The sequence below is a fragment of the Crocodylus siamensis genome, chromosome 3 (assembly GCF_052110815.1).
Source record: "Crocodylus siamensis isolate JL-2025a chromosome 3, ASM5211081v1, whole genome shotgun sequence".
NCBI lineage: Eukaryota > Metazoa > Chordata > Crocodylia > Crocodylidae > Crocodylus > Crocodylus siamensis.
Genome location: NC_143397.1, coordinates 124133551 through 124153059, shown reverse-complemented (window position 1 = coordinate 124153059; position 19509 = coordinate 124133551). Strand labels below are relative to the sequence as shown.

Sequence of the window (19509 nt, the reverse complement as noted above, 5' to 3'; positions counted from 1 at the left end):
GTAAGAACTCTGCTGAATGGGACTCTGTAGTGGTAAATATAATTTCTGTGTTGAAAGGACAGTGAAGCCAGAATCTACTGCACAGCAGGAAGGAAAGGCAAAACAGACCTGGTTAATATATATTCTGATTTATCCAGCTGTCACTCTCACTGTCCAAATGATTTCAGTGATAGCCAAACAGTGCAGTTCTGTAAAGCATGTGTTGTGTCCACTAATTACACATGAAAACAAAAGACCTAATCCTGAGATCATATGCTCTGAGTATCCTCTGGCTGACACCCCAGGACACAGTTATGAGCAAAGTTTGTAAACTCATTGCTATTAGCCTGCTCTGAAACACAGTTCACTTACTTTCTGCTCCCTGCTTGTCTCTCTGATTTAAAGTCATGTCTTTTCAGTTCTTCCAACCAGGTTGGCAGAAACACCTGTTCCACTACATGACAGATTTAAAAAACCGTGCTTGAAAGAGACCAAAATGACTGCAGCACAGTGTTTACCTGCTGCTGAGAACTGTCATACCCTTTTTGCAGTTAAGGGATTGTGGCATCACTCAGCTGCTGAGAAGCAATGAAAAGCTTTAGTATTATTTTTTGTTTTTAAGAAAATATTTGAGTAATTTCAGAGCATATGAAAAGGAAGGACCAACCACACCAGCTAGGGAGTGTAGGATAGCAAAAGTAGACAACATCTGTGCCAGTACTGCCAAGGTGCTCTGCCAAAGCACTTTAATCCTGACCTTTGATATCTCTGCTGTTCCAGGCCTGGGACTCTCCTAGAGCCAAAATGGCTAGTCACGCAATCAGTCAAGCTGTGCAGAGATTCCTGCAATCTGGACAACTGTCTGTAGGCAACCAAGTGAACCAAATTCATTTTTACTTGCTGCCAATGTACAGTATAAACAGAAGTTTCCCAAGGTGAAGGAACTGAGCACTATTTTGTCCTTTTTTCAGAGTGGGGTGAGGTAGGGGGAAATGTTTGGAAGAGGAAAGGAAATGCTCCTGGTTTCTCCTTACCTTTATAAGTGATAACTGGGTGTTCAGTACGCTGGCACAGGGAATCTTCTGTTGCTGTCAACTCCAAGATCTCCAAGACTCCCAGGCCTGCAACCAGTAGTGCAATGAGTCCATTCCTCTTCATGGTGGCCATACTGTGCTTTGCGCTGCTCACTTTTCTTTTAACTAGCAACTCTTCTCGTGTTCATGTGTGGAAAGCTCTTGAGGAATGAGAAGAAAGGAACTTGATTACACAGAGGACCACTAGTTGAAGACAAAGCAACTGGTTAGTTCTTTTTTACTGGAAAATAAAATTTAGAATTCTTAAAATAGAATTCCTCTCCTCAAAAATGAATTATGGCAATGACTGGTACATTTACATCATAAAATCATCACCTACTTTTCCATAAATTAGGCAAATAATCAAGAAATACTGAAAGGAGAATTAACAGTCTGCCACTGGTATGCAGAAAATTTCTTTCATTTTATTTTCCTTAATTTATATTTTTCTAACTTTGTCGCATATGTGGGTGGGAGTAGGTTTATATATGTAACGCTTTCTTTTAGAAGCAACTTGCAAAACAACAGCCTTTTCCTAAGTTAGGATATGCTATTTTTGTGAAATCAGCAGTAAAGACCACAAACCAGACTGTCTTTTAAAGGAAACCATACAGCCTAGTCGAATGGCTTTCATGGTATGCTCTAAACCAGTGGTTTTCAAACTTCAGAAAGTCACAGAGCCATTTCATATCGCTTCTTCTGCAGCAGAACCCCTAATCTTTGTTCTGCAGGCCAAGGGGCCAGGCAAATCAGCACGGTAGTGGCAGAGCACCGGCTCCCAGCCTGCTCCACTATTACCCCAATCACTTTGTGGAACCCTGCTGACCCGCTGGACAATCCCAGGGTTCTGCAGGACACCGTTTGAACACCACTGCTCTAAGCCAATCCTTGCTAGGCCTATTTCTCCATAAGGCTGGATCCTGCACCACCAAGGTTAATAGTTTTGACTTTGACTTCAAAACAAAGTAGGAGCAGGCCTACAGTTTTTACCTGACTGTCTCTGTGGGAGTAATACTTGCTTTATTTCAGCACCAAGTCGAACTACAGTGTTCCCTTAAGATCTGGAGAGATTCTGCAGGCTCCCCCAGGGGGCTGGGGCCCACTGGGTGAAAGACCTGAACCTCTTCATTTCCCCCCCCAGTCAACCAAATTCCATGGCAGCAAGCTCTTGAAGGAATCATCCTCCCACGAGTTTAGCATGCAGGTCAGTGCCCCACAAATCTCATGGGGAGGGGGTAGCATTATAAATATCACTGAGGGATTAGAGAAGGAGCAGAAGTTAATGTTAAGGAGGTCAAAATTTACACAAAGGTATCCTGATAGAGCTGAGGAGACAAATGATTCCATGTTACAGCCATAACTACCACCACCTTGCTCCCATACTACCCCATAGCCTTGAGGAGGTAGGCATACCACAGAATTGCCTCTTCCCCACCCTTACATAGGCACTGACACTTTTTCTCCTTTGCTCAATAAAGTAAAAAGCATCTGACCCCAAATTAATACACCAGAGAAAAGAGATCTTTCCTTCCTGTTGCGCACTCTCAAGCCCTAGGCAAGCAAGATCCATCTAGTCTCTGTGCTCATTTAATCCCTGGCTGCTCTGCAGAGCATCCTGACAAGGTTGCCTGTTGCAATTGTACCCTAATACTTCAAGAACACCTTTCTAATAAAATCTGGACAGAGATCACCAAAACAGTAATGACTTCCACTTAGTACCAACCTGGGGTAGATGCAAGCTGGTGACAGCCCCCATATTTTGGTAGTAATTAATTTGTTGAAATGGCCAGTAACAAGTGCTTGTATTTTATAGGTGGCAGGACACTCAATGTGCTCAGTGTATTCAAGATCAAGTCCATTTCTAATTAGATCTACCATAAGTAAATGTCCAAAGCCTTAGCTATCTAATGCAGCAGTTCAAAACATGTGCCTTGGACAATTTAACTAAGTCAATAAGGAAAATTATAATCAACAGTGGCAATTCCGGATATGAACATACATACATTTGGAGCTATTTCAAATGAGGAGTGCGTGACAGTTGTTCCAAACTGTGTGGCAGCTGTTTTGTTCTAAAAGTTGTGCGTGAACATATCGGGAATGATATATATGTAGCAAAACAGCTCCACTTTAAATCTACTTCCAGGGTTAGAATTTAGGAGTGTGCAAAACGAGCCCTATTCTATTTGGATTTGGATTCGTCCTGAAATCAGGGACAGGTGATTCAATTCGCTCATTCGGATCAGTGTCCCCAGTATGATTCAGCCAAACATGAAGATTCGATGCTGATTTGGAAAAACCAACAATTCAGTCACAGACTCAGCTAAAAGTTTTTTCCACATATATTGAGGTAGCAGGCGCAGCTTGTGATCGCTGCAATGCTGAGATGGATTGAGTGTCCTACAGGAGTGTGGTGGGGGGGCCCTCCACATGCTCAGCGATGAATCCAGAAGCGGACCAGAAGTACTTCCTGTCCACTTCTGGGTCCACCGGGGAATGTGCTGGGGGGCTCCCCTGCACTCCCTGGCTTGGGGATTGGCCATGAGGAGACCCTGGATGCCCCCCCCAGACTCAGGAGGCACCAGTTGCCGAGCTGGAGGGGCACGGGGGCCCTCTGTGTGCTTCCTGACAAACCTGGAAGTGGACCAGAAATGCTTCTGCTCCACTTCTGTGTCTGCTGCTGAGTGCACTGAGGAGCTCCCCATGCTGCTGTAGGACACTCCACGCACCGCAGCATCACAGCATTCACAAGCCCTTGCTACCTAGAGGTACGTAGAAAAACATTTAAAGATGTGTCTATGTTTGAATCTCCAAATCTTTCCGATTCAATTAGGAGGGTTCCAGTTTGATTTGGAAGATTAAAGGGTCCTCTGATTCGATTCAAATTCAGAGATTCAGCCACTAAATCATGCCAAATCTCTACTGAATCGAATCAGGGACCGAAGCATCCGCAGAGCCCTATTAAAAAGTCAGAGTCGTTTTGCTACATTTGTATCATTCCCAACTTGCCCACATACAACTCCTAAAACATAAGACAGGCTGAGAACTTTTGGAAACAACTCCAAAAGTATGTGTGTCCATATGCATTAAGAACTGACATGTCACATCTGATTCCAGTGGCCTGTATGAACAGTTAAACAAAAATGCATTGGAAACTTTTCTATTGGTACTAAATAAATAATATTATTTTTTTTAAAATGAATATGGGTATATTATCCCCTTGACATGCACACACACCAAACTCCCATCAGCATTCATAAAGGTTACTGGGGGTGGGAAATCTATTGTGAAGGAAGCTAATTGCTCTGTTTGGTACTTGCTTTATTTACCTATGTGACTGGTGGACAAAATGTATTAGATATAATGAAGAAAAAAGCCTGGCTTATGATTTTGAACAAAATTAAAGAATAAGATCCGACTTTAAATACATGTTCTGCTATTCTTAAAAAAAAAAAAAAATCAATTAAGGAGGGGAAATGTTAATTAAAAAGATACAACATGGGCAAAAATGTTTCTTGAACACCGTAGGAGGCATAATTTCTCAAAAAGCAAGCAAGCATTCTCAACAGAACTGACTTTATTAAGGTCTGTCTTTCACATGTATTAGACATCATATTATTATGCAACACTGATATTAACATTTATCAGCACTTCACTGCAAGCTTGCCCTAGTGAGTCTACATGCGTAAATCTGATTCTTTTAAAAATTAAGCATTTTTGTTCCATGCTTCCTAATACAAATGCTTCTCATCATATAACTACATTATATTATTACAGTATATTTGGATGATAATTCATCAGTAATGCTTTATAAAAGGAAAGATAATATAATTTAAACAATCTAAAAACAAACAAATGGTCTTTTAAAGATGTTTTTAAATTCAAAGATACAAATAGCATTCCTTTCAAACTGTGCACTTAGGTTAAATGTTTGAACAAAGCCAACGCAAAACAAAAGTTAACTGATTACAAACACATAATTTAAAAGAAATGAAATTTACTAAAAGCCTAATGCTCTGCTTCAACTCCGGTTGATTCCAGTGGAAGTTGAGAGTGCTTAGTTCCTTGTCAGGAATCCCTGAATATGTCACAGCACCAGAGCTTAATGGTGATCTTCTCAAAGACACAAATCACAAAGCCAATTAGTATTGCTGCTATCACTGGAAGACATGTTGAATCTGGGATGTAATAGAGGAAAGTGAAGGGAGCTGCAAAGTCAAAGCACAGAAGGGCTGGGAGGGGTGTCATGAGGTCATCTAGCCTAGCCCTTGTTCAAGGAAAGATGATCCCCAATTAAATCATCCCAGCCAAATGTCTATCAGGGATGGAGATTCCACAGTTTCTTTAGGTAGCCTTTTCCAGTGTTTGACTACTCTCAGTAAGACAGTTCTTCTTGATCTCCTACTTAAATTTCCTCTACTGCAGTTTGAGGCCATTGCTCCTAGTCCTGTCTCTTATGGCTACAAGGAAAAGCCCATCTCCATCCTCTGTATAGATCACTTTTCAGGTATTTGAAGACTGTTATCAAATCTCTGCTCAGTCTTCTCTTCTCTAGACAAAATAACCCTAGTTCTTTCAGACTTTTCTCATAAGTCAGGCATCCCAGGCTTCTAATCATTTTTCGTTGCTTTCTGCTGGACTCTCTCCAACCTGTCCACATCCTGGACACAGTATTTCAAATAAGGCCTCACCAGAGCTGAACAAAGCAGAAGAACCAAATTCCCTCAATTTGCAAGTGCTAATACAACCCAGTAGGCTGTTGACTTTTTTGACAAAAAGAACACATTGTTGGCTCATATTCAGTTTATGATCTACTGTAACCCCCATGTCCTTCTATGCAGTACTGCAACCCAGCCAAACATTCCCCAGTCTGTATTTGTGTGCACATATTCCATCCCAAGTGCAGGACTTTGCACTTGTTATATCTCATCTGACTGATTGAGGACCATTTCTCCAGTCTATCTAGGTCATTCTGAATCCTAGCCCTACTCTCCAGAGTATCTGCAACTCCACCCATCCATGAAATTGCTAAGCATGATTCAATTCCATCATCCAAATCAGCAATGGAGATGTTAAATAATACTGTACTTAGGCTGGATCCCTGAGAATCCCACTTGATTCCTTCCTTCCAACTAGAAATCAAGCTATTGATGGTTGCTCATTGAAGATGATCCAACCAGTTATGTATTCGCCTTACAGTCCCCACCATGTAATCTGTATTTTCATAGCTTGTTAATGAGAATGATATAAGAGACAATGTCAAAAGCCTTGCTAAAGTCAATGTATATCACATCCACTCCACTGCTCTCCCCTCATCCAAAGAGTACATCACCATATCTTAGGAGGAAATAGGGTTAGTCAGACATGACTTGCTCTTGGTAAAGCCATTCTGGTTGTGCCTGATCATCTTGCTCTCCACTAGGTGCTTCACAATACATTTCTTGAGAACCTGTTCCGCAACCTTTCCAAGTATTGAGGTCAGACCAATATATTTGCCTTTTTCCAAACATCTAGAACCTTTCTCAGTCTCCATGAGTTCTCAAAGAAGATAGTCAATGGCTCTGAAATTACCTCACCCAATTCCGTCAATACCCTGGGGTGCATCCTATCCATCCCTGCTGACTTAAAATCATCTAGCTTTTCTAAGTAATCCCTAACATGTTCTTCCACTACACTTGGCTCTTTGCCTCCTTTCCTATCTTTGCTACCAACAATACTCATCATCTAGTAGCTGCCCCTGTGCACTACTGTGTACTAGAGCTTCCAATTCTTCCTATTTTTTTCCTGTGCTTCTTGAATTAGGATACAAACACTTCAGGTATCTAGCTTATTGCCTTATCTTCTCCCTGGCCACATCTACACATGTAATTAATGCAAAGCAATAAATGCCAATGCCTATTGCACTGGAGTTTATTACTCCCAGGCATACCGCTTGAATGCAAGTCTGGGACCAAAGCATGTTGAGCTAGGTCAGAGCAGTCCCAGCTGGCAGGGGGCCCCAGGGGTAAGCTTATCAGCCAGGGGCCACTGCTGCCCAGCTCAACATGTTGCGAAGGGGTAGCCCCAGCACTGAAGCACCCTTGTGTCCCAGCCAGCCACATCAGTATCTACACATGTATTGCTGTAAATGTAAATACTAACCTGCTGCAAAGTTTTTCAAGCATTAACCTGCTGTGAAGTTTATTAGTTTACTACAGCCTAATAAGGCCATGTGTATATGCAACAAGGTGTTTACTGTGGAGCTAATTAGCCAGTTCTGCAGTAAGCATCTTGTGTAGATGCACCCTCTGAGAACATTGCTAAAGCTTCCATAATTGAGTTTTTATCCTGGTCCCCTGGCTCTTTACTTACCCTGGGCTTTTTTCTCCATCCCTCAGTGAATGTAGTGCAAAACCCTCCTCACTATGTTATCAAGCTTGTATGCAAGCTCATCTCTCTTTTTTAGGTGGACCCCATCAGTTCCCAGTAGTCTACATTCATGGAACACCACCATACGGTCAAAGAAGCCAAAGTCTTTTTGGTGACACCATCTATGCAGCCATATATTGATCTTCAGGATGTGTCTGCTCTTAGCTGGGTCTACCCTTGACTGTAATGTTCAATGAGAACACCACCTGGGATCCTGTCCCCTTCACCCTTGCACCCAGAACCAGATAATCCCTTTTGATCTGTTCAAAGTTGCCCCTGGCACTATCATTAGTGCCCATACAGATAAGTAGCATGGGCCTCATATGTATGCTGACCTTAAGGAAATTTCAGACATTCAGGACATCATCGGGGACATCCAAGACACTCTTCCTCCCCTCCCCCCATCATCCCACTGGTCGCGCGCACACAGACACACACACAATCTCACAAGTTGGCAAGGGTGGGGAAGCATGCTAGGGCAGGCAACAGTGCCCACCTGCAAGGCATGCCAAAGCACCAGGACTGTCCCAGCTAAACTGGGACATATGGCCACCCTGCTCATATGTCTTGGCATCCTTTCCATGATGTCTCAGATGTGGGCTCCTGGCAAGCAGCAGACCTCCTGAGCCCATAGGTGGTCAGGCCACCAAATGGACGTCTACATGCCCCACAGAAGGGAGTCACCAACTACCACTAACCTGAATAAGACAAGGCTGAGAAGTGACTGGATAGCTGCCTATAAGTATATCAGGTGTGAGCATCAAGATCAAGGGGAGCAACTCTTCAGGTAGGCACCTTAAAGAAGGACGAGGACCAACAGGCATAAGCTAATAGAAGGTAAATTCAGGCTGGACATAAGAAAAATCTTTTTCTCTGTAAGGGTCACCAGAAACTGGAACACACTCCCAGCAGAGGTGAAGTCACCCTCCTTAGAGGTGTTCAAGATGAGACTGAACAAGCATCTTGTTTAGCTCACCTGAGCCCAATATTTTTCTGCCCATGCATGGGACCAGACTTGATGATCTTGCAGGTCCCTTCTAATCCTATGACTCTATCCATCACTTCCTCTTGGCAGCAGTGGTCTTAATTCTTCCCCCCCTTCCCCAAGACAGCATGGCTTAGCCTCTCCTACCACTGCAGTGGGCTCCTTTTCATCTAATGCCGGAAGTTCACATCTGTTCTCCAGCTGGACAGCTGTGGATTCAGAAGAGAAGTCCTAGCTGTTGCCAGAGATAACATGTTGCCAGCTTATGCCTTCCAGAGTACCCCTGCCTTTGGTGTCTTCCAATGCCCTCTCTAAGCGTCCCTCTTTCATAATGGTGGAGGTCTCTGTATCAAGTTGATGAAGGCCTCATGCGCATGGCTGCTTCTGAGCTTATCCACCTCTCATCACAAGCACTCCCTCACCTGACTGTCCCTGCCACGGGCATGCCAGCTGCAGTCCCTGCAAAGCCAGACCAAAACCCAAGTGGAAGCCTTGGTTGTCAATGACTATGCCTGAATGTAGCCCACAGATACAGGCAGAGAAAAAGCTGGCTGTAGCAGGGGCTTTGGCATTTCAATGTTTTCCAGCCGTCTCGTTGATTTTCCTGCTAGCTCCTTCTTCGCCTTCTGCCACTACTTCCTGAAAAAGTCCCTCTTCTTCCTTTACCTGCTTCCATTCAGCAAGCTCAAAGTGAAGGAAGGATAAGAAAGAAAGAGTCTGGACAAACTCCCCAGTGAACTCCTTCCTCGATCTCCCACTCAGACTTCCCCATTTGGTGGTCTTTTCACTGGTCCTGTGTCTCTGGATTCTGTGTCACTGATAAGTGTCTTACACCAAGCCTCAGGCCAAAGAGACATGTCATGGTCAAGTCAACTCTTCAATAACAGCTTGATATAAAAACACTGATAGTCTATCACTGCACTGCTGAATACCCCCATATTATAAAAAGAACATATGTATAGATTTTCTAGCCATAGATTTTCTTCATATAAGAGCTATGACAAGTTATATTTTAGAGCTATATAAAATGACCTTTTGTACAAAAAGAGAACTAAAGAAAGAATATGTTTAAACTATTTTATATATTTCAATATTGGTTCAACTCCAGTAACCTTGTTTTATTTTTATGTTCAGAGGGATTTGTTATTGTGCATTTTTCCTCAGTCATTTGTTTAGGTTCAGTTTGCCAAGGGGAACTGTAAAAATAAATGAGGTCTATTAGATAAAACCATTATTTGCGCAAAAACAATATTCATTTTATCTCTTGGAAGCTTTTAGGAAGAAAGGGTGGCTTATTCAAGCTACTTTTATTTTAGTTGAGCCAACAAAGATGGTTATTGCTAAGGAAAAAAAGGTTAAAATGTAAACAGCTGAGCATTCAAGGTAGAATAACAGTATTGACAGGTCCTAAAGGATTCCTCTTGAGATGATTCCCTCAGGGCACCAAAGCCATATAGTCAAAATGAAATAATCAAGTTATAAATGATTCCAGCTCACTTAAAAATAACATCGATTGAATTTTAATTCAACTTTGAATTATAAAATATAATGGGTTTTTTGTTTTGTTTTTTACTAAAATACAGTTACTCTAACACACAGCTGCTGCTTGCATTGCCACAGTCTATCAGTAAAAACAGCCAGGCATACATAGCATAAGGGACAAGCTAATTAGCACTGGTGTATAGCAGTGTTGGACACCTCTACACTACTCCTAGTTTAAATAGGCAACCCATGAGGAGATGCAGGATATCCTTTAGGGCATGGCATCTGGACACATGTCTACACCAGTTTATAAAGGCTGATAGCCCAAACTTCTGACTGAATTTGCAATAGGTTTTTGATCTACCCTTTTCTTTTGAAACTTCCCTACATGTCATATACTGTTAGTACAGACACTCTAGTGCTAAGTCTTTTCACAAACACAACATGCATCTGATGTTGTTGCAAGAAAAGCAAATGCAAGTGTGAGCTGCATTAACAAAAACACTGCATGCAAGACATAAGAGGGGATAGTACCTGTTGCTAGTTAGGCCTCCACTGGAGTACTGTGTCCAGCTTTACATTGTACATTATAAGAAAGGTGTAGAAAAATTGGAAAGGGTTGAGAGATGAGCAATAAAGATGATAAAGGGAATAGAAAGCAGGTTGCATCAGGAAAGGCTGAAGAAATTAGCTATGTTTAGTTTGGCAGAAAGATGATTCAAGGGGAACGTGATAGCAGTTTTCAAATATTTGAAATACTGCCATAAAAAAAGAGGGGAAAATGTTGTCCTTAGCCACAAGAACAGAACACAAGACAGTGGTTTTAAACTACAGCACAGCAGATTTAGATCAAACCGCAGGAAAAAAAAAAATTTCCTACCTGTAAGAACAGTAGGACAATGGAAAAACTTGCCAAATAAAATTATCGAATATCCTTCAACTGTGGTTTTCAAGAAGAGACTGGGCAGGCATCTATCAGTTTGGGATGGTTTAAAAAGAAGCAAATCCTGTCCAGGGAACTGTTTTAGATGACCCTTAAGGTCCTTCCCAATTCCATGATTTACCACCAAGAAGGAAAATTGGCTAGCTTGCCAGGCACTTCCCTTCACATCTAGCTGCCTGGTAGTTGCTTTGATAACTCCTCGTTATACATACTATTTATAACTTTAATTTTCAAAAACAGAACTATAGGCCTTCCACTGTTTGGGGTGTGTAGCCCATAAGCTAAAAAACAGGTCACAACATAAACAGGGGATTGTCCACAAAAATATTCATCTCAATCCAGGCCTTCCTCAGCTGCCTTGCAGAATAAAGAAAAATGGGCTTTGTAATGTAACAGGAAGATTTATGAGCCTCAGATCTGGTAATCAAGGAGGCAAGCATGTTACAAAACTAAAGATCTCCAACCAGGTTGTGTTGCCTTTAAGTTGAGTAGTGTCTACAGGATGACTGGTGCCATCTTTGCTCAAGACCAGCTCATTAGGAAACTACACTGTCTACCCATAAAACCAAAGATGTATTCAGCATCTCATTAAGGTAATTACAGTGCACTTGGACATAATGTCTTGTATTTTAACAATCCCCTAACTTTCATGCACATGTGGCATGACAGGAAGCACGACTGTGTGGATCATGCATTACATCCAATTACACCTTCACCTGCACGTGTAGAAGGGGCCTATTTCTCATTAATATGTACATTTCAGTAGGAAAAGGGCAACCATGACTATCTAAAACCTGAATTTTAAAGCAAGGAACTACTACTTATTGTCTGCCAAACAGCTAACAAAAGGGAAAGGAAAGTTAGCTTAAGCATTTGCAGCAGGATTGTTCATATTGACAACTGCTAAATTTATATGCAGAATAAAATAGTCAGCATTATCCATGACAGTACTTTTGAACATTCTTTCTTAAAAATTACTATACTAAGGGACAGATTTTATTCTACGTATTAGGCATCGAAGTGGATTTAGGTGCCTAAGCGCGATTCTACTGCTCCCTTGTCAAGTCTGAAAAACAATTAATGCAACAACTGGGAAGGTCCTCCTCCTTTTTGCTGACTTTTTGTAACTCAAATCTTAAATATCTGATGTTGGCGTGTTAAAAAGTAATTATTTATTTATTTTTAACAGACTGGAATAAAATCACTTTTAAGCACTAAATCCACATATATGCCAAAAAGTGGCATACAATCCAGCCCTAAATTCGTATTTTTATCTTTCTAGGAGGAAAGCTGGTAAGTCTCTTGCACGTCCACTAATAGTCTTCTCCTCCAGTCTCTGGATTTGGAATCACAAAGAAACTTCCCCCATCTTTCCCTGGTCAAGTTGGCAAGATCTTATTGGGTTTTTGCTTTCTCCTGGAGTGTGAGACATGTTTCTCTTTCCAGGACCATCTCAGCATATTTTAACTTCTCTGCCACTACAGGGATAGAGTATTGGCACCCATGTTTTACTTGTGACATTCCTTAGAGCGTTTCCAGTTTCATATCATAAGAACCTTTGTGGCTACAGTGCAAGAGAGGAGCTAAAGTGGAGTCCCTGTTCCCCTGACATTGGGGGAGTCCTTGTTCCCCCAAGCACTACCAGGAGTGACTAGAAATAACGGTCACACACTGGCAGAGGGTAAATTCAGATTAGACATCAGGAGGCGCTACTTCACTGTCAGGGCGGCTAGGATCTGGAAACAACTTGCAAGCGAAGAGGTGCTGGCTCCTACCCTGGGGTCTTTAAGACAAGGCTTGATAATCACCTTGCTGGAGTCCTTTGACCCAAGTACTCTTTCCTCCCATGGCAGGGAGTCAGATTTGATGATCTGCTCAAGTCCCTTCCAACCCTACTAACTATGAAACTATGGATGATAAATGGTTGCCTGTGAATGCAACCAAAGACCTTGCCAGTTGATGTTCCATATTTTGGCACCTCATTAAAGACAGGGTGATTTTCAGAAGAGCTGATCAACCACAAGTCCCACTGAAGATGATTCTTTTCATGCCAAGTCACAGGCAACAAACCTGGATGAAAGCACTCTGATCTGCTACTCAAAGATCTTGGAATGTTGGGCAAAGCTTTCAAGACTGACATTTCATTTTTTCAGAGAGAAGCAACAAGGTTTTTAATCGTCTGTCGCTCAAGTAATACCTTATATAGCTGTATATATCTATATAGCTAGATAAATAGCACCACTCATTTCAATTCTTTACATAAGAAATACAATAAGAGACTTTTACAGCAATGAATATTACTGAGTTTCTGATGAGTGCACAAATGAAAACTGTGCCGCTTTGTAACACAATTATTTTGGAGATAAATTCCTATTTAATATAGCTTTATAGGAACGATTTATATAACTCGCCTCCTATCTGATCAGAGCAGTAGCACAAAGACCAGCTCATTAAACATTAAGATGAGGCTGGAGGCTTTGGAGCTTCTATTTAAAAAAATCTATGCTACCTCATCACTGAGACCCAGCTGTTTCATATGCAGCAGACTAGGCACTTCTAATCTGTCTTCCTGTAATGGGAAGGATCCAACCTTGATTAACAAAACAATTACAAAGTTCTTTGATTTTTTTTTTTTTATATTGCCTCTCATTATTGCAGAGATATCAAATCTAGGAGTCATCAGTGGCAGATACCCATCAGCTGTCGAAGAAATGCAGTCAAAAAGTAATTTCTAAATCTGTAGTGACATATTTCTGACAACTTGCTAATATCTGCAACTCATTGGTACCAGCCGCAAAGAAATAGTCTGTCATTAAAGTTAGCTCAAAAGAGACATTCTGCTTGTGATCATTTGAATGAATTGCTGTTTTTAGGAACATTGCCACTAATAAAGTTGGAAACTTGTAGCAGAATCTTGCTTGCAGATCTCCCATCATTGTTGCTCCATGTCAATTAACTGTTAACCTGCCACCTGTAAAAACAATGCTCTAACAAAACGGCAGAGATCTAAGCAGATTTCAGAAATTACAAGTCTTTGAACCCTTTACAACTGAGGGATAAGCTCTCATCAAGCATGGTCCTGTGCCAAGTCTTTTGTAAGCAACATTTCCATATTCTTTGCTCATAAGTGAATAAACTTACATAATAGTACTCTTTTTTCCATACTTTATCTCTCCCCTCAAGAATATATCCATAGTCAACCAAATAATAGTCTTAAAACAATATAACCCTCCTGCCACTAGGCCTCCCCATAGTACCATACATTAGCATAACTAGGGGTGCGTGAGTGGGACACCAGCCCTAACTGCCAACTCACAAGGAGCACCAAAATGCCCCCCACCCCAGCAGCAAGAGTTGTTCATACAGCAGCAGTCAACACATGGGTATCGAGTTTCTGCTGCTGCTCTTTTAAGAGCAAGAGCCAGGATGGGCAGAGGATGCAGTACTGGCAGCAGCAGCCCTGGCCAGGGACTAGATAAGACCTCTGCACATGCCCTTACCCCACCCCACTCTTAGAATTGCACCCTCTCCCCCAGCCCAATTCTCCCACAGCATTTTCCCAGGGCATAAACCCTAGTTGTTATACAACTGTTAACATATATATCACTTGCCAGTCAACCATGCTACAAATCAGGCCTATAAAAACCAGGGAGGGAATGAAATAAAAATAGGATTTTGTAAACAACATGTGAAAAGGAGCTGACACAAAGGATGAATAGTGAGTTTGGCAAACCCATCCCCACACACACAAAAATGTACACATATAAAAAAATGTAACACACACAAAAAAAGTTAAGTGTTACTTAGACTGAAAAGCTATTATTCAAAAGCCATTATTCAACCCACTTCCAAAAAGGCATGAACTAAAATCAAAGACAAGATTCTAAATCCCAAAGGAGAGTGTCCATGCAGGGACTTATGCCAATAAAACTATGCTGAAAAATTCTTCTGTGCAGACAAGGCCTTTGCCTTCTTCCATCAATGCCTCCCCCATTGTTGCCCTTTTGACACTGTGGGCAGGAGGCTTTTGTGAATGCAATTAAATGTGGTGGTCCAAGCTCTGTACCATATGGAGCTTGTTCTCTCTTTTTTAATAACTGAATTAATTTGGATTGTAAAAGCAAACAATTTTTTTCTGTCAGATGCATTCATAAGAGTGGTGGTACTTATTGGTGTGTGTGTGTGTGTGTGTGTGTGTGTGTGTGTGTGTGTGTGTGTGTGTATTTTACACATGTTATATACATACAGATATGCAAAAAAGTGGCTTATTTATTGCTTAATGTGTCTTCTATGGAGCACTAAATCCCAGGACGTGGTTTGAGATCATGCAGAGAAAGAGAATGAATTTTTGAAAACAGTCAGTCAACTACACTTTCTATTTGAATATTCTACTCACTCCATTTACTAAAACGCCCTGTGAGTTGGATAGAAATCCCACAGATACAGCCTTGTCACCAAAGGCATCAATCAAACTACACTATCATGAAACAGCAAACTCATGCTACCACTGTCTGGACTCGCTCATAAACTCTGTTTATAAATGTAATTTTCACAAAATAAAGTGGCATTCCATCACCTCTTTGGAAAGCACTCTTAATTTAAAGGCAGACCTTTGCAACCCCATCTACTCTCTCTGAAATGAAAATACAAGGTTGCATCATACTGTTCAGCTTCCTTCACAGCTTGATGACAAAAGAACTCTCTTAAAATTAAAGTAGCTTCATTTGGATCTCACAGACATATCAGAGTATTACTGGTGACCCTTCCTGTAGAGTATGCTGTCAAAATATCCTTTACACATTCTTAGGGGAAAACAGTATCCTAGACATTATAGTTAAATCCTTATAAACAACATTCTCCCTTCATAGATTTCATAGACATTACAGCTAGAAGGGACCTCACAAGACACTGGGTCCAGCCCCCTGCCCAAAAGGTAGAAAGTCAGATGGGGTCAGCTGGGCTTCTTGAATGCATCTACAGTAGGTGCTTGTACTGTTTCTTGGGGGAGTCTATTCCAGACTCTGGAGACTCGGACAGCAAAGTTTTTTCTCATGTTCAGTCTAAAACAGTCTTCCAGCAGTCTGTGCCCATTTGACCCTGTCTTCCATTGGGGTGCCCCGGTGAACAGATGTCATAGAATCATAGAAGTAGGGTCGGAAGGGACCTTGTAGATCTTCAAGTCCGACCTCCTGTCTGGGCAAGAGAAAAACTGGGCTCAAATGACTCCAGGCAGGTAGGCATAAAGCCTCTTCTTAAAGACCCCCAGGGTAGGAGCCAGCACCACTTCTCTTGGAAGTTGGTTCCAGATTCCAGAAGAGTGAAGTAGTTCTTGCAGATGTCTATCTAAACCTCCTCTCCAACAACTTGTGGCCATTATTCCTTGTTATGCCGAGGGCGCTATGGGAAACAAGGTCTCTCCCAAACCCTTCTGGTCCCCCTTAGTGAGTTTATAGACCATCACCAGGTCCCCCCTCAGCCTTCTCTTGTGAAAACTGAACAGGTTCAGGTCCCGCAGTCTCTCATTGTAGGGTCTGCCCTGTTGTCCCCAGATCATGTGGATGGCCCTCCTCTGGACCCTCTCAATGTTGTCCACATCCCTCCTGAAATGGGGCGCACAGAACTGGATGCAGTACTCCAGCTGTGGCCTGACCAGTGTTGCATAGAGGGGGAGGATCACTTCCTTGGTCCTGCTTGAAATATACCTGTGGATGCACGACAAGGTCCAGTTAGCCCTGCCAACCGTGACCTCGTATTGTTGGCCCATGTTCATCTTGAAGCCAATAATGACTCCAAGATCCCTTTCTGCCTCCGTGCTCTCAAGAAGAGAGTTTCCCATCTTATAAGTGTGCTGCTGGTTTCTACTGCCCAAGTGCAGCACCCTGCACTTGTCAGTATTGAAACGCATCCTGTTTTTGTTAGCCCACCCCTGCAACTTATCCAGGGCTTGCTGCAGTCTTTCCCTCCCTACTAGTGTGCTCACCTCACCCCAAATTTTGGTATCATCAGCGAATTTAAACAGGGTGCTTTTCACCCCGTCATCCAAATCGCTGATAAAGAGATTGAACAGTGTGGGCCCAAGGATCCAGCCCTGGGGGACTCCACTGCCCACTCCCCCCCAGGCTGAATATGACCCGTCCTCCACCACCCTCTGAGTGCAACCCTTCAGCCAGTCTGCAATCCATCTGTGTAGGCATCAATGCCACAGTCGCCTAGTTTTTTTTTTAAATGAGGATGGGATGGGAGATGGTGTCAGAGGCCTTGCTGAAGTCCAGAAAGACTACGTCCACGGCGACACCTGCATCCAATGCTTTTGTGACCTGATGATAAAAGGCAATCAGGTTGGTCTGACATGGCCTGCCCCTAATGAAACTGTGCTGGTTGCCCTTGAGTATCATCCCTGTAGCTGGCCCATCACAGATGTGCTCCTTGATGATCTTCTCAAAGAGTTTCCCTAGGATTGAGGTAAGACTGATGAATGGGCCTACAGTTGCCTGGGTCCTCCCTCCTCCCTTTTTTAAAGATGGGGACCACGTTGGCCATCTTCCAATCATCTGTCACCTGGCCCGAGCACCACAAGCGCTCGTAAAGCCGTGCCAAAGGCCCTGCTAGCTCCCTCAACACCCTGGGGTGGAGAGCATCTGGACCCGCTGACTTCATAGATTTCATAGACATTAGGGCTGGAAGGGACCTCGGGAGATCAACATGTCCAGCCCCTCCAGAAGCTCTCTAACCCGGTCCTCCCCAACCTAAGGTCTGGAGGCATTCCCCTCAAGTCCATCTTGCATACATCCTACCAGATCCTGATGCACACCCCTTACATACTTATAGGCTGCAGGAATTCCCATAGCCAGTTTGAACTCAGTTTCAACCTTGGCTTTCCTGGTCCTTTCCCTGCAGGTGCGGGCCAGTGATATTACATAATACTCCTAAGAGGTATTTCCCATCTCCTAACCCTTATATGCTTCTCTTCCATAGACAAGTTGACTTAGTTTCTAAAAATACAACATATTCTATACCTTTCATTCTATAAAAAGCTGTATGTGAAAAGCTTATTTGCCTTTTAAAAACCTGGAAATAATCCTACCATTAATATCAGCCTGCTTCCAAAACAAAGTACTGTTAGAAAACCTAGTTAAGTCATTCCAATACTACCATAAGTTTTGCGTGTATTTTAACTAGGTTTGCCAGCAGACAATCTCCTTAATACATCTTTTTTTTTTTTTTTCCAGAATGACCTAGAGAATTAATTACATGGGTTTTTCTGTAGACAGGATGAGGTGGAGCAGTAATAAATGCACCTGGTTACATCTAGTGTAATCAAAGTATCCAACTACAGCCCAAGTACACATAACCGACTTACAATGCAGCAGCATGGGCTCAATAATGGGCTGCACAAGCTTGCCTGAATTTTGCATAAATGGCAGCTGGAGTCTGAACCCGTGAAAGCATGCTGCTAATTTAAAGTCTACATCTTTAGATTACTGTGTAGATATATCCAGAGAAATTATTTCTCTTTCATTCGGACCCTCATGATTCTTTACACTGTATCCATATACTCTTTGCATTCTAGCCTATCAGCTAGAAATGTTATACCCAGTACCCCCAATATACCACATATTCCAATTTTACCTAATAATGCAAAGAATGTGTTGGCTATCTATAGCCAATATACACATGCACAGTGCCAAGATTTTCAGAACTATCGATAAGGGTGTAGATGCACTGCCCAATGCAGTGTTGTCAGGAGGTAGCACACTGGATATCTATATGCATGCTCGTGGGGGAGGGGGGAAAGGGAAGGAATTTTAATTCGTGTGATTCCCAGAGAGCTGCTCCAATTAAAATGCTGCAGCATCATGTGTTTTACGCCCCTGTGCATTTAAAAATGGTCAGGGGATGGTTCAACTAAAGCTCATTTGACAAGCTTTAGTTAACAGCACCCAAGCAACCATTTTTAAACCCTCAGAGTCTTATACACATGATGCTGCAGCAATGCTAGAGCATTCTAATTAGAATATAAAGCAGACTTGATTAATCAAATAGAACACATCAGAACACATATATAAGAATCCATTAGCTCATGTATAGCTACATTGGTACTTGTCAAAGTTAGTTGTATTAGCATGGAGCAGGGTCCTTTAGTTGGATGCAGTGCCCTCCTAAAGTGCCTATATTATTTCTTCTCTTTTAAACTAACTCATTTGGACCCATGTGGGGGCCTCTATGTCTCACTGGATTGTTCAGTGTAGACATACCATGAATGTCTCAGATTTTGGTCCTCGGTTTTAGGTACCTTGATTTGGAGATAGTGAAAACCAGACCTCTTTAAATGTAGGCATCCACTATCACAAAGCAATTTCTTGGCTGTGTGTATCCCCTCCATACACACAAATAACATAGTCTACAAAGGAACTGCATTTCCAGGACAGAGATAAGGGACTTCATCTTAAATATCATTTACTTATCCTCACATTTTAACTCATGCCTTCTGTGTATGATAGGCACTAGAGGTGGACTGATGCATTGGTCCCGTATTGGATCAGCACTGATATAGGGAAGATTGACAATATTAGAAATCAGCTTTTTTTGTGTGATGTGGCCGATAATGTGGCCAATAAATGCTCTGTGTATGTGTGCAGCCA

At 42.2% G+C, this 19509-nt stretch overlaps 1 protein-coding gene across 7 annotated transcripts in view; it reads right to left on the bottom strand.

Annotated features, from left to right (window-relative positions):
- SEMA5A (semaphorin 5A) overlaps window positions 1–19509 on the bottom strand; it is a 612665-nt gene that overhangs the window by 426139 nt on the left and 167017 nt on the right. For all 7 annotated transcript variants that reach the window (XM_090039133.1, XM_090039134.1, XM_090039136.1 and 4 more), the window contains one exon: window positions 1014–1213. In XM_090039133.1, coding sequence (XP_089895259.1) covers window positions 1014–1146 — 133 coding nt within the window. In that variant the 5' untranslated portion in view covers window positions 1147–1213. The remainder of the gene's footprint in view (window positions 1–1013; window positions 1214–19509) is intronic.